At 45.5% G+C, this 19,836-nt stretch overlaps 1 protein-coding gene across 1 annotated transcript in view; it reads left to right on the plus strand.

Moving 5' to 3' along the window:
- MLST8 (MTOR associated protein, LST8 homolog) overlaps positions 1-19,836 on the plus strand; it is a 670,473-nt gene that overhangs the window by 24,479 nt on the left and 626,158 nt on the right. The window contains exons 2-3 of the mRNA XM_069647345.1: positions 15,661-15,798; positions 16,429-16,480. Coding sequence (XP_069503446.1) covers positions 15,670-15,798; positions 16,429-16,480 — 181 coding nt within the window. The 5' untranslated portion in view covers positions 15,661-15,669. The remainder of the gene's footprint in view (positions 1-15,660; positions 15,799-16,428; positions 16,481-19,836) is intronic.

The raw sequence follows: 19,836 nt of genomic DNA on the forward strand, positions 1-19,836 counted from the left end.
AGATGTTGTTGGCATGCTTAAAGTACATGGTGACCAGGTCGGTGAAGTCTCAGATGAAGGCATCAATGGGTTTGTGTGGTCGGTAGATGAGATTGAAGGTGACCAGTGGCAGGAGAGGACTTTGAAGGAGCCAATGTTGTCACATTCAAGTTTGGTGCAGGGCCACAAGGTCTTGTGGATGACTGCGAGGCCTCCGCCTGTCTTGTTCGGCCAGTCTCTGTGTTGGATGCTGTAGCCATCCGGTACAAGGATGTCTAGGATGTGGGTGGAGGTGGATGTCAGCCAAGTCTTGGTGATGTGTAGTGATGAGGTAGACGATGTCTGCTGCATGGGTGGTAGCTCAGTGGACGTTGGCGAGCCTCAACGTCCATGTTGTGGCTGATGTGGGTTAGGTTGCTGCATTGCGGAGTCCATGCCTTAGAGGAAGGCTAAGGCTGTAAGGCTTTAAGATGACATTCATGAGCCTTTGGAACACCGGCGCTTTTCCATTGTGAGGGGTCAGAAATGTAAGGCGGACAACTTTGTAAGGAGTTTTTAACTTCTGCCATTTTATAAAATAAAACAAGTTAAATAAACCCCTCGCTGTCCCTACCCTAACGTGGATTTCCCTGTCTATTGTAAACTAAAAGGGAACACTCTAACCAGGGGGTCTCTACCCCTCACACTAATACAGCAATCAACACAAAAAGGTATAATATGGCAGCTCAGTTCCACAAATGTAGACAACATATAAACTGGTTCACAGTGCATTTAATGTCTCTTGTCATGTACTGGGTGAACTCCTCTTCCCCAGATGCAAACAAGGTTTGTTTTTCACAGTTGAGACAGGCATGGTGACGAGAGAGATACAGACTCAGAAGGTAAGATTTCAAAACCTTTATTTGAAGTTTCAGGGTTGTGTACTACTTAACTAGTCCTAACTCTAAAGGGATGTTTCCCATAAATGATGCTTTTAAGGACCGTCGATGTCCAAAAGGCCAAATAAAAAGTCAGTCTGCATTGAAACCCATGCTTGCCCTCATTCTATACAAAATGTGTTGGCGTGGGGTGGGGGGGTCTTTTATCAAGAATGAAAAGTAGTGGTTCAACAGAAAAATAGGAAAACCTGGGTTGGTTTCCAGTGGCTTTCTTGCCAGGCGTGGTTTTAAGCTTATCAAAATGAGTTCAATCAAACAGGGCTACTTGCAAGACTTTTGTCACAGGGTTCTTGCAGTGAATTCCAATACCTTCAGTGTCTTTGAGTTCCTTGGGGTTCCCTTCCCCATGCTTCAACTTAATTCAAGTTGCAAACACCACAAAAGAAATGTATCATAGTTCCTTTTTAAGCTTCTCTGGGTTCCCTTCCCCATACTTCAGTTCTTTCAACACTGTAACGCAAACCAATAAGTCTCCTACTTGGTCGGGCCTGTTAGAGTTCCTTTCCCCAAGCACAGGCCTCTTCCCATTTTCAACACAAAATAAAATATATCACAGTTCCTTTTAGGTTTCTCAGGGTGCCCTTCCCCAAGTGTAGGCCCCTCAAGTTCCAAACACAAAATCAGCTGGTCAGGATATGCCTTTTTCTTATCTAGAGTTTTTCTTACATACAACCTTCTCTTAGGGTAGAAGCAGAGGCTTTCGGAAAAAAACGCCAGACTCTTTGCTTTTACTTAGCACAACCACTCTGATCCTTTGCCTCTCCCTTTGTTTCTTACTTGCACTGTCCTTGGTACCTATTATTATCTTCAGGTGTTTATCGTCCACACTTGCATTATCTTTTATTCCTTTCCTTTGGCTGTGCACACTTGCACTTCTTTTCTTTTGCCGTGCAACCTTGCACCTTTTAAACTGTCACTTTCCTTCTGTGTGGTCACTGGCACCTTTTTCTTACTTTCCTTTCAGGCAGCTTGCCCTCTCTTGACCTTCTTGTGCACCCTTGCACTTTCCTCTTACTTTCCTTCTGTCCGCTTTTAAAATTAAATCTGGGCCGCTTGCCCTTGCTTTCAAAGCTATTTGCTTTCTGTCGTCTTATTTCTGCACCGCTCGCATGCACTGTTTCTCTTCTGTTACTTTCTTTCGCCTACTTTCTCTCTTTCTACTTTCTGCTTCTTGCTTTCCGCTTCGTGCCGTTTTACCAATCTTGCTTTTGCTCCCTTTCCCGCTCCAGTCACCCGCACGCTCCTGGGTTCTCTCTCTCTCTCTCTCTCTCTCTCTCTCTCTCTCTCTCTCTCTCTCTCTCTCTCTCTCTCTCTCTCTCATGCAAAACTCACCAGGTAGCATAGCGCTGGCAAACGGTCTCTCTCGGATGCTTTGGGTCGAGGTGAGGGTCTCATGACCTGCCCCACGGCCCAAGGGAACGAGCAATTGCACAGACTCTGCCAGCAGGGTCCCAGCTACCTTGCTCAGGCACTCAGGCGAGACTGCTTCCTAGCCACAATGCAGCCCCGCGGGCCAGTGTTGCAGCATGCCGCTCTCTCCGGGTCCTTCTTCCTGCAGCTCCCACCTTCGTGGGTTCTATGGTCCAAAATGCCTCTCCAGCTCGTTCATCCATCTGTGTAAAACCATACCTTTTTATAGTGAAAAAAACAGTCAAGTGTGTGAAGGATTCCAATCGGGCGTCATACACCGGACCAGGACCTTTGCCCTTAGCCTTAGATGTAGCATGCAATGAGAATGCTTTTTCTTTATTTTCTACGAATTCGAATTGAGCCTATACCCAACTCGTCTCACACCCCCTTTTACAAATCCCCCCGAGTCACAATGGACCATGAACCAGGCCGGTGGGTACCAACACAATATTTGTTTATTTTAAATTCAAATAAAATCACACCATTTTTATATTGGACAGCAATCACCAATGGAGTGATAATTACAATGAAAACCACTGAAATACACTTGGGTGACCTTCTACAAGAACATATCCAAAGCACAAGTGAATAGGAGCACTTTTTCATTTAGGATAGATAGCACCCGAGTTAAGGTTTCCCCCTGCGAATTCTGAGTGGATAGAAAGAAGCAGCAAGGAGTCAGGGATATTATGGAGCAAACAGAATCAAATTCCGACCTCACAAAATAAGAGGCAAAACCCTTTGGAATTGCTTAAAATGACACTGGGACTTTGACAAATAATTAATTATATGTGGTTAAGGAATGAGGTACATACGTTTTATCACAGTATCCGGGATGTAATATCACTAGCAACTATAAAGCAATGTATCACAAAAGGCATACAGTTCAAAAGCAATTTGAAAGTGAGAACCCCGGTGTAGTCAAAATCATACGTGTGAAAGTTAGCATTTTCACCTTTTTTTCAGTTTTAAATGTCAAAACGTTTTTTTTTTGTTTTTTTTAAACGGGTCAAATACACAGAATCAGAATGCGGTTTTTAGGCTGGGTAATAGATGCACATCACAAGGATAATATAGAAGTGAAAGAGTGACTATAGCTGGATAATTGGATGAGATTTTCAAGGTGAAAGAAATTCGGTTTTTGGTAAAATAAAGCAGTTACAAAGAGAAAATCGGTTTTGGGAAAGAAAGGCAAGTTTTACTTAGAGATTATCAAGACTATATTGTTAAAGAAAGACACGTACGCTCCAAGGTTCATTCGCGACGTCAACCTTTTCACCCCGCGTTCAACTTCATGTGCAAATTAATTTGATTATTCAAAATATGTTAATATTAAAGGACATTTGTACCGTGCACAATCACCACCGAAGTGCTCCCTTGGCGCACTGGCGGCTCTGAAAAAGGGGAGGAGAGGGGGTGGGTTAGTGGGAATAAGCTGGAAAAGTGCAAGAGAACAGTGATGTGCTGTTGGCAACCTCAGCCCGGTGGGTCCGTTGGCTGGGCTTGGGGTGTTTTATGGTCCGTAGTCATTGTGTGCTGCTGTGCAAGTCTGTGTGGTTTGTTTTGTTGTTGTGAAGTTTGTGCGGATTGCTGCGTTTTAGGCTTGTGGTTGTGTTTGCTTATAGTTTGAGAGGCGTATGCAGAGGGATGGAATTGTTAGTTGGTTGGTTAGTTGGCATTGCTGTCCCTGCAATTGTGGGATTCCATCTAGGTGTGGCACATGCCAACAGTCACACCTCTATCTAAATGCGACGCAAGCTAGGTTCAGAAGTGTGGTGCATGCTAAGAATCACATTTCTATCTAGATGCGACGCAAGCCAAAGTCCAGATTCCATACCAGTTTGGCACATGCCAACAGTCACACTTCTATTTAGATGCAACACAAGCCAGGTTCGGAATTCTAAGTGTGGTGCATGCTAAGAATCACATATGCTAACAATCATATTTCTGCCTAGATGCGATGCAAGCAAGGTTCAGAATTCTGAGTGTGGTGCATGCTAAGAATGACATATGCTAGCAATCACATTTCTTAAATTCCATCTAAGTGTGAGATATGCTTATGACTAAGGATTTATGATCTATGCAAGACAGAAATGAATAGAAAAGTGACGCTAACGCTGGGAAATCAAGGACAGGAGGCACAGAGAATTCTTACGGTTTGGACAAGTTACCAAGGTTACCAAGTTATTTAGAAAATAGGACAAAGACAAAGTTTTAAGATAGGGTAGACTATGTGTGGCTATGGGATGAGGAAATACTCACAATCCGCGCTTGAATTTGGGATTTGGGACAGCCAACCGGGTTCTGGACTCAAAGGTTCTGGTCACAGCAAGGCGGGCGGCCCATAAAGCAAACAGCTGGGCAAGTATGGTTACTGGATTGCAAGGATACAGCGGGCATGCAGGTAGTGGGCAAAAAGCCAGTCTGGTCACAGGATACGTCCCAAAGGGTACCACTGTTTTTCCCCTTTGTTATTGGGATTTTAGTGGGGTTTCTGGATCAATGGCCTTGCTGGGATATGGTCAGCAATGCTTTGGCCTGGCAGTAGGGTCTGGAATCTTGCAAAGGTGGATCTGGAATGTCTGGATACGCAGGCTCTGGAAATTCAAGAGAGAGTGTGTCTAGAGTGTGTGTCAGCCTCTCTTATTTATAAAACGGGTGACATCACAGTATGTATTGTTGGGCAGAACTAACCTAGACCTACCCCCAAGAACCGGATAGGTCAGCCTGTGTTGGTGGCCTCCTCAAGGAGGGGGCTCAGTTTAGGGTGTTGTGGTTTATGAGGTGCGAAGCCATCCCACAGTCCTTTTTGCCAAAAATCAATTTAAACATAAATCACACATTTGTACAGTTGTGGCACTTTTGCCAATTACATAGGCAGATTACATATTTCACACAGAGCATGGCAGTCCAACTTCCAAGTTTGTAGGACTTTGTTTCGTCCGTCTAATAATTTTTCATCCTTTTCAGTGAGAAATGTTATACCTAAAATTCTATAACTTTATACATGTGTACATAATATCATAAGGCATGTTAATATTGAATTTCAAAGTGGCACCATATACACTTTCCTCAGAATATCCAATTCTCTATCATTTTTTGTCGCTTATATGCCAGTGAAGGCTGCCATGCCTTAATTTAAAGCCACCAAAATTGCATCTAGATTGTGAAACCTTCGCATTTCTCCGTTGTCCAATTGCAGAGATAAAAGTCTCAAAGTTTTATTAATAAACTAGTCTTTTCATCCAAAATGGGCTGGCCTTTGTCCTCCAACTGGGACCATTTTTTTCTTCAGGCTACCACCAAATGTCAGTTTAGCCGAGGGCTGCACTGGAGTTTCCCCAGTTTGAGTGACACTTCCAAAAGTCGCATGTAGGTGTCCCAGATCTATTGTCTCGGGCTGAAGCCCAGACAGAAGTCTGATGAGCGTGTGATATGCATCCTCCTGGACCATTCAAAGTTTTCAAAGGCAGCAATTAACACGTATTTGTCTCAGAAATCTTTTGTGGCTTCTCTTGGCGGTAGGGCCGTGCTGTTATCAGCACCCAAATGTCCCTTGGGCCACAGCAGAAAACCTGTTTGGGCTGATTTCCCATTACAGCCAAAAACATGTATTTCTTTATTTTATTTTGTTTTGAATCAGCAGCAAGCCTGTTGAAATAAAACATCCCATGTATGTTTCACAGCAAAATCCCCTTTACATTGCTAGGCCAAGACAGGGCCTTCTTTCAACATTACACTTTTAAAACCAGCATTTTTCCTTATCTGCAAAAGCACATTTTAACATGTGGTGAAATCTGCTGGGGTATCCCTTTCAAAAGGTTTTCTCTTCCCAACATTGTTTTGCAGCCCTAGTCAGTTTCACTTATACAGCATATCTGTTTAAGACGCAGGTCCATTGAAATTGACATATGCCCTTAGAGCTAGGGTTCCTTTGAAGCATTGATTTTTGACATTTTGTAGCCCAAAAGGCAAGCGTTTTTCCTGTGCGGCTGAAAGTAAAGTTGTTTGTAATTTTACAGATTTCTCCTGACTTAGCCTGTTATTCAGGGATAATGCTCTCTTCTGCTGGAGCACAATCTGGAATATGGATGGGCATGGCAGGGCCTCACTGATAAAAGCAGAGTAATGTAGGGCAGATGAAAAGAACGTCAGAGCGGCATCATTTTAAATGTAAAATATTTCCCTTTTCAATGGGAAACTTTGGGCTAGCATCAAAGCAGCTCAGCTTTTCACTTTTCACTTTGCTTCTTTAGTACACACAAGAACACACCCGGGCAGCCTTTCTCGGGGTGCTCCCTGTCCCAACTTGCCCAATGGTGCTTGGCAAAACAGTGCAGCCATCCTTTTTTAGCTGCAAAATGCAGTTTTGATGCGAAGCAGTGGTGCTCAAAGGAGCCAGCGCAACCCTTTTGCTGTTAACTGTAAAGTGCAGCTTGGTTATGGATGGGAATTCTGCTGAGTGGGTCAATGTATCCCACAAATCCCCCCTGACTCTTCTGAAACTTCTGGTCGAGGGAGAGTAGGGCAAAGTGGGATTAATCAGTAGGGCCAAGTGGGGTTCATCAGGTAGAGTCCTTCTTCCCTCAGGGAACGGCATGCCACAATCCTCCCGTTGTCTCTCGTTGGAGTGTGGAGCGACACCTACAGCTCTCCCTTAGGTCTTTCTTTGTGGTGTGGAGTGACACCCCCAGATCTTTCTTTGATCTTTCCATTCCAGGTCCCCGGGGAGGTCCTCCTTGGTCTATGAATGGGCGGAACCAGTACGAATCTAGTGAATAAATAAGAACTGGTTACTACATTTTTCCACTGACTGCCTTCCCGGAAGGTTGACAGCAGTGGGACACACATGCATTGCGATCATTACAGTACTTAAATGATAAAGACAAATAATCACTGACAAGACACAGATAACTATTGGTCTTACCAGCATTTTTAAGGATCCCTTTCGTACTGCCAATGAAGAAAAATACTCCCTGTTAAATAATGATACCTATAAACCTACCTGTTCCTTTCTGGTTCTTCTTTTTCTTGTTCTTATTCTGCAGATGTCTCCTCTCTTGGCTCCTCAATCCGCCGCAAAGTATGTCTGGGGTGACAACTCTTTAACTGATTAATATGTACCCATTTCTCTTCTGCCAACTCTCCTTTGGGGATGTGGATTCTGTAGGCTACAGGTGAAATTTTATCTACAATTTCAAAAGGACTGCACCAGCTGGGGAGACATTTCTGCTCCTTGGTCTGGTTCCTTTGGAAATTGTACAAGTAGACCCTGTCTCCTATTTGGTATTCCTTTTTAGTTTTTAAGTCCTATTGAGTCTTCATCCCCTCTGCAGATTTTTCCAGATTCCGCTGAGCATACGCAAAAGCATGTTGAAGGTGTTTTCTTAGATTCTCAACATACTCATGAGTCGTGGAGGCGTTTATCAGTGTCTGCTCTTGTGTTCTGTAGAATAGATGCTGAGGTAGCACCATCCGTCGCCCAGTCATTAGCTCAAATGGAGACATTTTGGTCGCAGAAGAAGGTGTTGATCTGATGGCCATCAGGACAAGCGGTAATTGGATGTCCCAACTTGGCCCAGAATCTGCCATAAACTTTTTTAGAATGCTCACAATGGTTTTGTTGTACCTCTCAACTCCCCCACTAGAGGATGGGCGGTGTGCAATGTGAAGTTTCCTTTTTACCCCAAGTATCTCCCACATCTTTGTCATCACTTCGTTGGTGAAGTCACTACCTCGGTCTGACTCAATCCTTTGGGGTAGGCCAAAATGCGAGAAGATGTGGTTGATCATCAGGGCAGCTGCTGTTTCTTTCTTGCAATTTGGGGCCGGGAGACATTCCACCCGTTTGGTAAACAAGCATGTTACTGTTAACATGTACTTGTTCCCCCTAGAAGAGCGAATCACGGGCCTGATGAAATCTACTTGTAAATCTGACCAAGGCAGTGTCATCCCCTCTTCTGGAGGGGAGCTCGGTGTACGAGCGAAGTTGGCTGAAATTGTGCACACACAAGACACCCCTTCAAGTATTGGTCGAGGTCCTGCCCCATGTGTGGCCAGTATGCAACCTCCCGCAAGTTTCTAGAGTAGTGTGAAACCCCCCCATGACGCGGCTGTGGCCGCGTCATGGGCGTAACTAAGCATCAGGCTTCAGAATGATGTAGGGACCACCCACTGGTCACAACCAGATATGTATCTCCTTACCAACAAGCCGTCTTGGATTCGGAACATTTTGGGACACTTCATCAACACCCTGAGGTCCTCTTTCCCAATGTAATTGGTATCCATCAGAGGAAAGTTCTCAATGTGTTGATAACATTTCCCAATAATCGGATCCCCTTTTTGTGCCGTGATTAAATCAGCATCTGGGGTCTCCTCACTCCACTGGGCAGTTGAGAGTTCATTGTGAGCATTTGTCTGGGACCTATTGACAGCAGTGACCTGGATTTCCCCCAACAGGGACTCGATCTCGAGGAGATCCCCCTGGATGGCTCTGGTTTTGGCCAGCTGATCTGCTAGGTCGTTTCCAGTTTTGTCTGGCCCCTCTGTTCTGGAATGACCCTTGATTTTCTTCCAATAGATGGTCATCCCATTAGAGGTGAACAGATCATCAATATTTTGTATTAGCTTGCCATGTTTGAGAGGTTTGTTATTAGCACATAGCATGCCTCTGGTTTTCCAATTAACCAGGTGCTCCACGAACCCGTTCCGGACATAATCTGAATCAGTGATTATGACCAGTTCGTGGAGTTGGGGTTGGACGGCAGTGAGGATGGCCTGATGAACTGCCATCAACTCTGCCATCTGACTACTGTTGGGATTGATTTTGTACCCAGAGTAGGGTTCCGGGGCATCATTCACCCGGGCATGCCAAACACCGACCACCGGTTCCTTTTTCCCGTTGTTGTCAACATGGTAGGAGCACCCGTCCACATAAACGGTGGCCATTCCCTGGCACTTGTCTTCTTCATAGACTTTGTGTGGGGAATTCAGGTACGCCTCCATGTTGTCCTGGGTATTAAGACTTACGTCCTCAAGACAGTTTTCTCTGGCACAATCATGCAAGTCAGCCAGACCTTGCGCGAGGGGACTCTTCTTGTTTTGGCCATATCTGACCTCCACAGAAAAGCCTTGCATTGACAGAATCCAGGAAGTAATTCTGGAATTACTCACATTTCCGGCCCAGATTCTGTCACTTTGGAGGTATTGCAAAGGCTGGTGTGGAGTCTCCCCTATGATGTGTTCCCCCTGGATGAACGGGCGGTAATTCTTCAATGCCCACACCGTTGCCAGGAGTGCCTTCTCACAATTGTTGAATTTTTCCTCCACCGAGGATAAAGTCTTGCTTGCATAGGAGATTACTTTATTGACCTTGTCATGCTTTTGATATAATACTGCTGTCAAGCATGTATTCGAGAACCCTGTCTCCAAGAAGAACTCCTTGTATTTGACAGGGTAAGCTAGACAAGGTGCTTGTGAGAGACTTCTTTTGAATTGTTTTTACTGTCTCGGCTTGTTCTGGACCCCTACTCCCACTTGACCCCCCCCTTCAACAGATGGATCAGGGGTCTTGTGATCTCTGCGTAATCCTCAATGAACTTCCTACTGTAATTAGTCAATCCAAGGAGGCTTCTTAGCTCACGCAGAGTTGTGGGGTCTTTTAGTTTTAGGAGTGCTTCCACTTTCGTCTCCTGGGGACGGAGACCCTCAGAAGTTATTTCATGTCCCAAAAAGTTGACACGGGTTCTGCACCACTGAGCCTTTTGGAAGGACAGTATTGCTCCAGCAACCCTCAACTGGGTCAGAACATAACGGATTTCCGCTATGTGTTCCTCCACAGCTGAACTTTTTATCAGGACATCATCTACATAGGCCTGGTTACCCCTTTCACCCAAGTCGGGCATGGCCTTATGTAGGAAGATGTTGAATTTGTTGTCAGAGTTTATGTATCCGAAGGGAGTCCGGGTCCACGTGTACTGCTGCCCCCGAAGGTAAAGGCCAGCTTGTATTGGTCCTCCCTACTGACAGGCACGGTCCAGTACCCGTTTGTCAGGTCAATGGCAGTGTACACCTTTGACCATTGGATCTGGGCCAGCCCCTATTCAATGAAGGGGAGAGGCCATCGGGACATGTGGACCCGTTTATTTAGCTCCCTAAGGTCTGCGCAGAGTCTCCATTGGCCATTTGGTTTTAAAATCCCCAGCACCTGATTATTAAAGGTGCTGTGGACTGGACGAATTATCCCACGGGACTCAAGGTTTTTGATAATTTCTGTCAGGGACTGCATGGATGCGAGAGGCAAACAATATTGCTTTACAAACACAGGAGTCATTCCAGGGTCCGAGGGAATTTTTGTTGTATGGATCTCGGTGCAACCACAGTCGTAGGAGTCCACAGCAAAGATATCTTGAAAATCTAAGAACACCTGCTTCAACTTTTGCTTTTGCTCCGCAGTCTCACAGGCATTAGCTAGATTGACCCGCTCTTCAACCATTTGCCTGAAGCCTGGAAAGACCTCCAGGTTTTGCTATTTCAGCTGCCTCGTCCAATTGAGTGGAGAGGTCTCTGGTTATAGTATTGACCTGGACAGAGGGTTTCAGGTAGGAGAGGCAGTCATCGTGGACCTGGAATATCACCTCATCCTGCCTGATGTCACAAGTCACCTCTTCCTCCCCGCAAGGGCAGGAAGAGTACACCAGGAAATTCCTCCCTTGCCGGGTGAAGATCCTGTCTGGTGGTGTGTCGTTGTCACTGTCATTGTCAAAACAGTCATTGGGGATTGGTCCTATCAGTTTGTTTCCTAGGTCCATGGAAAAATGTCAGTCATCAACCGCCATTCCAATAATGGTGCCTGCGCCCAGAGTGATACTCCTAAGGTCCCTGTTATCCATCAATATTGGAATGGTGTTGTGTATTACATTGACTAATGGTGTTGGGTTTAACCCCAACCACTGCTGTTGGAGATGGGCATTGAGGAGTACATATGCGTCAGGATTTTGCAGTTTCTGTCCTCTTAATTTTTAATTCAAGTGGGAATAGTCGTGTCTGTCCTGGGATGGCGACCTCCTCTCCAATTTGAACTTCAACTACAAACTGCAGCAATTGGGCTGACCAAAATGCTTTTTCAGAATCATCAAAGCCCATGGGATTGCCCCTAGTCGGGCCCAGGCCTTGTAATTTATCAGGTCCAAATTAATTGCAAACCGATTGAGAATGTCCCTGCCTAAATAGAATGCAGCAGGGACATCTTGCACGACCCAACAATTATGTTGTATGCTTTTGTTACCTATAGAAATTTTGAGCATACACCTGCTAGGCAGGAGATGTTTGGAAAAGGGAGTTTCCAGGCCCATTTCCCACTTATCGATCAATTTAAATGTGGGAATGGCTGGATCTTTTGGGAGCTTTCTGAACATGGCTTCGCTGATGAAGCTCCTTCCGTTGTTCACGCACACTCGGGCAAGAACAGACTCCTTTGCCTTATTTAACTGAATAGGGAGGAACAACTGTTCTCTAATTTTCAGAATATCAGCTAAACTTTGAGCTGGTTTCTCATCACTTTCCAGTGTGGAATGCCACTTAAAACTGGAAGGAAGGTTGATTTTCAGGAATGGAGAGGAGTTCCCATCACCAGTTTGTTGTCCTGCAGCAATTACTGTCACGTCAGGTATTTGATTATTCTGGAAATGAAACTCAATATGATCAGATTTTGTTCAACCATGTGGCTCGTGCCATTTAAACTAACATGGCTGACACTTTGTTTTAACTTTATTGGCCTGTTAGTCTGAGTCCAGAGTACCTTGTTCACACAGTCAATTAGGGGAGACAACCTGCGAAGGATGTCATTCCCTAGTAGATAGGGTGTTCCCTGTGGAGTTGCGACTCTAACCGGGTGTTTCACCTTGTGTTGCCCATTTTTTATTCCAAATTCACAGTCCCCTCGACAGGAATTTCATTCCTGTTGAAGTTTTGGGGTTGTCCAGACTGAGGGGTGAGAGGGATCTGGTGTCTCTCCAACCTTCATGAATTTAGCTACTCTTAGGCCCTTTTGGACAGAAGAGTGGCTTGGGATCCAGTGTCCACCAGTGCTGAAATTGCACATGGCCTTTGCAGTTGAACGGGGGCATAAAATGTCCTCCTTCTCCTCAAGTGGGCAATGGTAATGGGCCTTTCGGGCAAGCTGGGTGGTGAATTTCTTGCAATCTGTAATAAAAATTTTACATCCTTAAATAGATGGGATTTCGGAATCCCCTGTTTCCCCTGTGCTGCCCGCTGTTGTGGTAAAAAGGGGTCCAGGCCTGAAGGAGAGAGACCCATAATGAATACTGGAAGCGAGAACTTGTACATGTGAAAACCCTGATAAGAACGGAGCTTTGGTGCTTATTTGTTTTACGAAAGGCCCTCTGCAGTAAGAGACTATTATCGGAAAGGAGGCTTTGGCAAAAGGCCCTGATACCTATGCTTTGAACTGTATTCTCGTGGCAGAGACGCCAGAGTGTGTGCGAAGAGCGAACATGCTGCTTTGCCCCGTGCTGAAAACGTGTGGAAGGGAAGCCAACTGCTCAACTATCCTGACATATTTTTCCTTGAACACTTTCATTTTGCATACACAATTGTCCCACGCCATTTTGTATTTAGACGTAAGGATTGGCAGTGGGTTTATTAGTATAGGTGCTTTTATTTTGACAGACTAGGACTGCAGTATTATTTTTTGATGGTCGTAGCTTGCTCCCATCTTTAGATTTAGGTTTAGATAGGCGTTCAACCAACCCATTGAAGTTCAATAAACACCCTTGAACTTTGTCTGTCTTCACAGTTTGATACCATGCCTTCCTGCCAGTAATAGCAGACTGCCTGGATATGGTACTGAGAAGAGTTGGCATAAAGATCATCTCAACCTCTAATCATGGTACTGAGAAGATTTGGCCTCAAGGAGGCCTTAAGATCATTTAAACAACAACAAATTGGTACTTGACCGCTGGGCTGGGGAGGATCCAGCCCCAGGAAATAAAGAGTGAGAAAGGACTCAGAAGAAGAGAGAGCACCGAGCGTGAAGCCAGCCCAGCCCGGCAAGTTCGAACCTGGGATTGCAAAACTGCAAGAACGCTGATGCTCAGTGGCGGAGACGCAGAGGAACGGTCAGCTGAGCTCGACGTCGGAAGTCAAGTTCCTGGTCAAGAGAAGCGCTGGAGTAATCTCCCTCATCACAGTAGTGATAACCAAAGCATTAAGAACCAAGAGAACTTTGGGAGTAATCTCCCTTGTCATGATGATGATATTTCAGGATTCAAGAATCAGGAAGGCTTCAGGAGGAGTCTCCCTCGTCGCAGTGATAATCCAAATAGAATTAAAGAGATTAGACAAGAGCTGTTTGGAGGTAATCTTCGGAAGAATTACTGGAACTGTAAAGCAAGCTTTCAGAAACCCTTGGGAAGAAGTAAAGGGACTTTTGAGGACTATTGCTAAAGATTATTCCAAGACATCCTTCAAGGCTGGTAAAGGTGGCTCACGAAAAGGGAGTCATTCTCCTGACCACGCTTTCTTTGTTGAATCAGAAACTAAAGCAAAGGATTTCTGGGAAAGAGATAAAGACTGAACCAGTTTACCAGGAGAAGGGAGTCATTCTCATGGTAATATTCTTCACTTGTATGCCGAACCTTTTTGTGTAGATTAGTGGTAGGGTAAGAGTAGGTTTTAGTCAGAGGACGGATACGTTTAGGGAGGGATAACCCTTTACAGATAGGGAGAGGTAGGATATTTTTTTCAAATCTTAATAAAGCTTTGTTGAAACATGCCACCCTTTTGTCCGGCTCCTCACTCCACCTCACCACAGCTGCCACAGAATTCCATGTACATTATTGTTTTTTTTATCAGTAAATGGGAATGCCACAGACCGAGGCAAGAGGCCCAAAAGAATGTGCCTGGATTACATTTCTGCAAATCAAATTCTTTTAGAGCAGCTTTCAAAGTCAACTATTCCATTGCCAAAGCATCGGCCTGCTGTAGATGGTTTAGTTATGCCACAATCAAAAGTGTCATTCTTGGATTCCTCTTCCTTCCCCCGGGCTGCCTTTCAAGGGGTTCCAGCGCAACGTAGAAGGTAATTATGTTACAGGATATATTAAAGACCAGCCAATTTGTTTATTTGTGCACAGTGGTCCCAGAGTAATGTGCTTTGCCTTATTGTCTGTGGTTGCATGATGATTAGAACTTTTAATATATCTCCTCCTTTAACCTCTTCCCAGGACAAAGATGTATTTTATACATAAGGATGAATCCTTGCAATAAATATTCCCAGGTGTTCGGATATGGCAGACATATTCTCAAACGTTTTGGAAATCCACTATTTCAAGTTAAGATATTCCATATAACAATGAAGACACTACCATCCTGCTAGTGCTTCTTTACCAGCTGAAAAGCCAATGAGCCCAACAATAGCAGCCATAACAGCCTCATTACAAGTCTGGCGATCTAGAAATAAGGGTGCCGGTAGCAAAGTACCAGCACCCTTTTTGGACCGTCGGACTAGAAGAATGCCTGCAGGGGCCTGTGCTCCCAGCAGGTATGACCTGCTGGGGGCACCGGCCCCTGCATTTATGGTTTTCACAGAGGCACCGTTGGAACAGTGCTGGTGCTTCCATGTCCCCGTTTCTGTGGAGTCCTATGATACTCCACGGGAATGGGGACTTAGTTATTGCCGCCTGACATCCCGGGCCACTGGGACTTTTAATATCCTGGTGGCACCGGGATATCAGCCAGCGGAAATGGCCAAGGTCGGCGGCAACCCGCAGCAACATCGTAATGAGGTCCATGTCTTAGTGTAATGCAATTCTGTCATAGTTTGAGTATCCTGCGGGTCCCTGTACTTTTACAGCAGTGACAAAAAACTATTGGATTTTTTGCATACTGTGGATAGCAGATACAAACAAGCCCTTGCAAAACCATTAATAATATTCCGGCATAAATGCTGCAAGAGTAGTTTGATGCAGTTTTACAGATGAGTCAGCAGAAGTATCTCATGGGAGACTGAAATGCAAGAATTGACAGATAATCTTGCATTTGGATAAGCCCTGCAAATGCCGCTGGTATCCAAGGCAATCTTCTCATTCAGCATTAAAAAGAGAATGTGATGTGATATGCTGCTTTGTGACATCAAGTCAGTCTCCTTGTGTAGTCCCATTTTAACTCTGCCAAGCTTTAAAGCACTTAAACCATGCATGTAGCCCAACGCTCAGTGTCTTGTCACATAGCTTCTTCTACCATTTTGGGTTGTTGGGGACTAAATTAACATTTAGGACATCAACATAATATTTGTTTGTTCCTTTTGGTGCAGATTTGAAGCATGAACTCAAGTCAGGGGACGGTTGGCAGCGACCCAGTGATCTTGGCGACGGCTGGCTACGATCACACAGTACGCTTCTGGCAGGCTCACAGTGGAATATGCACCCGCACTGTGCAACACCAAGACTCTGTATCCTTATTATATTACCTAGCATTAGCATCTGTAATAGACATTATCTTATTTGCAGCAAAATGCAAATCTGTTTATGCAAATACATGGGTTTTCTGACTTAGTAAAAATGTATCATGTTCATATTGCTTACTGCCATAGGCATACAGCTTCGACGTGCTGTAAACCAAAGGTAGTATTACTGGTCCAATTCAATGGTAGCCATTTTATTAGCTTTGGTGTTGAACTTGTCATTTTCATGGTATGCATAAAATCTCTACTTTGTACACTCAACTCTCTGAGCTTCTCACTGCCTGAACATTCAGTTTTCCCCATCCAACAGCATCTCTTCTGCATGTATGCCTACACCATCACCCATCCATTCGCAGCATGCCTGTCATTCTGAGCAGGCTATATTTCCTCATTGAGACCTGGATGAAGCAGTCACCAGTTTTCTCAAAATTAGTCAGTAATGTTTTTCTTATGATAGAATTCACACAGTATTATGGTATAAGGTGACCATAGGACACATTTTGTTCAAACTATTGTAAAACATTTGTTTTCCCTTTCAAGTTTTAAAAACTTGTGGAGAGCACAGAAACAAAAAATCAAATTAATAAACATATTCCATTCTTTAACCAACCCATTCAGCAAGTGAATTCCCTGGAGATCACACCTGATCGTAGCATGATCGCAGCTGCAGGTGAGTGTCTGCCATTCTGGCCAGTTGTACAGACATGCTACTCCTGATCGAGATTTATGGATAGATCCCAAATTTCATGATGTAGGGTTGGCTTCATTGTACCCAAAGGAAATGCTTAGATTACTTTCTGGTAATTGTTATTGCTCAAGTTGCACTATTCATCTTAACAGTCCCACCAGTGACGGAAACCCTGTTGCTTGGAATACTTTTCAACCCATTTCAGGGTCAGATACACCCCTTCCAAGAGAAGAGGCATAAAAGGAGGTACATTACCCAAAAACCTCCTGACTGCTACCCAGTCAATGCTCTTAATGGGGCATGTGGAGTGTGACCTTGGAGAGTGTGGGTAGGATGTATGGACTGGGGCAAGAAAGAGTATTGCTAGAGTGATAAAGTTATCACCCCTTTGTAAACTGTGATGAATCTCACAATGCTGTCCCTGCTCCCTGAGGGGGAAACCCTTTCCAAGAGGCCAGGGAGGTGAGGGCGTGTAAGGAATTCAACCATCCTCATGGGAAAAGTGCACTCGCCAGGGCTTTTTTGTTTAAAAAGAATGAATGATGGGGTCATTCCCACGCACATTTTCCACGCTCACGGCACAGCAGAAAAATAGTCATGTTGTCTGGAAGGACACAGTTTACCAGCGCCGCGCACCCCTGTCATGTGTAGCTGACACCTGACATCCGTGGGTACATCAAAAGTCTTTGGCCATGGGCAGCTTGATTAGAATTTCAAGGCCCCATGGATTTGCATCTCCATTGTGAAACCTTGCTAGTGGGGGCAAATACTGAAGAATGTTAATTAGCAGGCCTCAGGGAAGGCCGGGGTGCAGGGCGTGACAATGGAGACCAAACGCCAGACACCTCTTTGTAATGCAATGTGTCAACTTGGTACTAACACCCCTCCTTGATATGAAAGGGCAGTGAATGTCCTGTCTGGAACCACTCCTTTCAGAGCAGGAAAGTATGTGAATTGTAGGAGACAAAAGTCTGCCTGAAACCCCCTACTTCAAAGGAGGCCCATGTTGTGATCAAGCGCGGGATCGGTTAATTAGGGAGATCCTCTAACGTACAGCAGACAGAAAGATCGGTGGGGCTTAAAAGTATATGTTGTCATCCTTCCCCTGTCTGTTGCCAAGCGCCCTGGTTCTGACCTGAAGCATCACTGAAGATTGTTGGGTGGGACCCAGGATTGGTTCATTAAGGTTGGCTTAGCCTACACCAATCACTGGGGCCCATTTGGCTTTAAAAGAGGGTTCCACCCCTCACTTAGCAGATCATCAGAAGACTTTGCAAGGAGTAAGGACTCATTTGGACCCAAGCTGAAGGTACAGTCTCCCTTACATCTTCTGCCAGTGAAGGAAGCCCAGGAGCTCCAAGAGTGAAGCGAGATACCTCCCCTACACATCTCACAGGGAACAGAGGGAGATACCGGACTCAGAGGGCCCGTCAAGCAGCTCCAGAACCGGTACCCAGCCAGCATACAGTGTGCCCTGCTAGGTTCTGACAGCAAGCTTCCTAGGTGGGAAGTGCCGGAGAGTCTCTGGACAAAGGACAAGGCCATTGGCTGCTAACACCCTCCTGAGCTTTGGGCCGTCCACCTTGAAAGGACATGAGCCCTGCGAAGAAGCTAAGAGGAGTGCCACACAACCATCATCCAGCATCCATCTTTTTAAGGACAATTTCGAAGACAGTCGAGTCCTCGAACCGCATCCGGCTGCAACACTGGCTGTTGTCACGATGCAGTCCCCAGAGCCATCCGATGCCTCGACCAGCATTCCAGATCCGCCAACAAGCACAGAGACAACGATTCATTGGCCCGAGCCGCCTCTCCGGACAGCCTGCAGACGTCCGTCCAGCCTTGCTTGCCGAACTGCCTGCGGCCTAGTACCCGCAGCTTTCTCCCGCTACTAACTCTGGCTCACGGGCTGTGAAGCGCACTGGAACCGCCTTGACGCTGTCGAGCACCAAGAACTTCTTCAGCACCAGGTACATTGTGGTTCTGCCCCCTCGACCCCTGGTCCTTCTCCAAAGGCCCCTAGAGAGATTTACAACCCTCTGCCCCTTTGGTGCTGGAACAAAATAATCTTGAACTAGAAGACTGATTACTTTACCAACTACCCTCCCATCAGTATCCAGAGTGCATCCCTTTCCTTTGTGAAACTGTCTGTCCTCTGTGTTCCTTTACAGTGTGGGTTGTAATTGTAGAGTGCTAGCCTTGTCTGTTGTATTAATAATAAAGTATATATTTTTATACAACCTTGACTGGACAGTCCCTTTTATCATTGGGTAATAATTGTATTTTCGTGTGTTGCAACTTACCAACGATCCACGACCTTGCGGAGATAAGCCTGCTGTTCCGTCCATTATACCAAAATTGGACAAGGATATCTTACAATTTACTTGTATTCCAATCTGTTCAGATCCCTTCTTGTGTACTAGAGGTGTGGGGTTGATTGATGGTTTAGCACCCGAAATTCATCCCTGGACCACTGTTGCTCCGGAGGTTGATTTGTCACAGGGCGCTACCAGATAGTCCCCCTGTGGGGCCTGGGGTACTCAGCGGGGTCCATCTCATGGGGAGGGGTTCCCCCTCTGGGAGACGGGGAGGACATTAGGAGCCAACACGGTCCAACACACATTCTCGAGCATGGGGTCTGGAATGGATTCACATGCTCATGAATATTCCCTGTCGCCAGGCTGGGAATCCTCGGTAAAAGAAAAAATCAATTTCAGTTTCGTTTCTGAACTGTCTTTCTCCTAATAACCACTCACTGGTCTCTGGGTCATACTGCCCCCAGCCAATGACTGCCCTCTACCTAAGCCCCTCCTCAGGCAGCCATCTTCAGATTTTTACCGCACGTTCAAGTGTTGGGAGTCCTCATGCTTTAGCTCTCGAGCTTTTACTGCGTGTTGCGTTTTTCCAAAGAGTTTACTCTTTATTTTTCAGTTAAATCGAGCCTCATGCTCCACCTTTTCATCTTCCGATTAACGGGGATCCGTTTTGGTAAATTCTACGCCCCTCAAGGGCGATTTTCATTGAATTTAACTTCTTGGAGGATTCCGGAAGATCTTTGAGGCCTACCCCGCATGGACATGGCCCAGGACAAAGGAGACTTGACGCCCGTTTGATCCAAGCTGTTACGACCTGCCCAGGATGTGGACTACAGAACGTCTTCAAGGAGGATAAACAATCCCGGTGCCTATACTGCCTTCACGACGACAAGTCGCACGTGGAGGAGGACTGTGCGTTCTGCATGAACATGTCCGCCCGGACCATGAAGGTCCGTCGTACACGACTCGCTAACTGGCTGGAGGCGAAGAGCCCAGCAGCAGGTGAGAAGAAGTCGTCTGAGC

The sequence above is a fragment of the Ambystoma mexicanum genome, chromosome 2q (genome assembly GCF_040938575.1).
Source record: "Ambystoma mexicanum isolate Mex_15411 chromosome 2q, UKY_AmexF1_1, whole genome shotgun sequence".
Taxonomy (NCBI): domain Eukaryota; kingdom Metazoa; phylum Chordata; class Amphibia; order Caudata; family Ambystomatidae; genus Ambystoma; species Ambystoma mexicanum.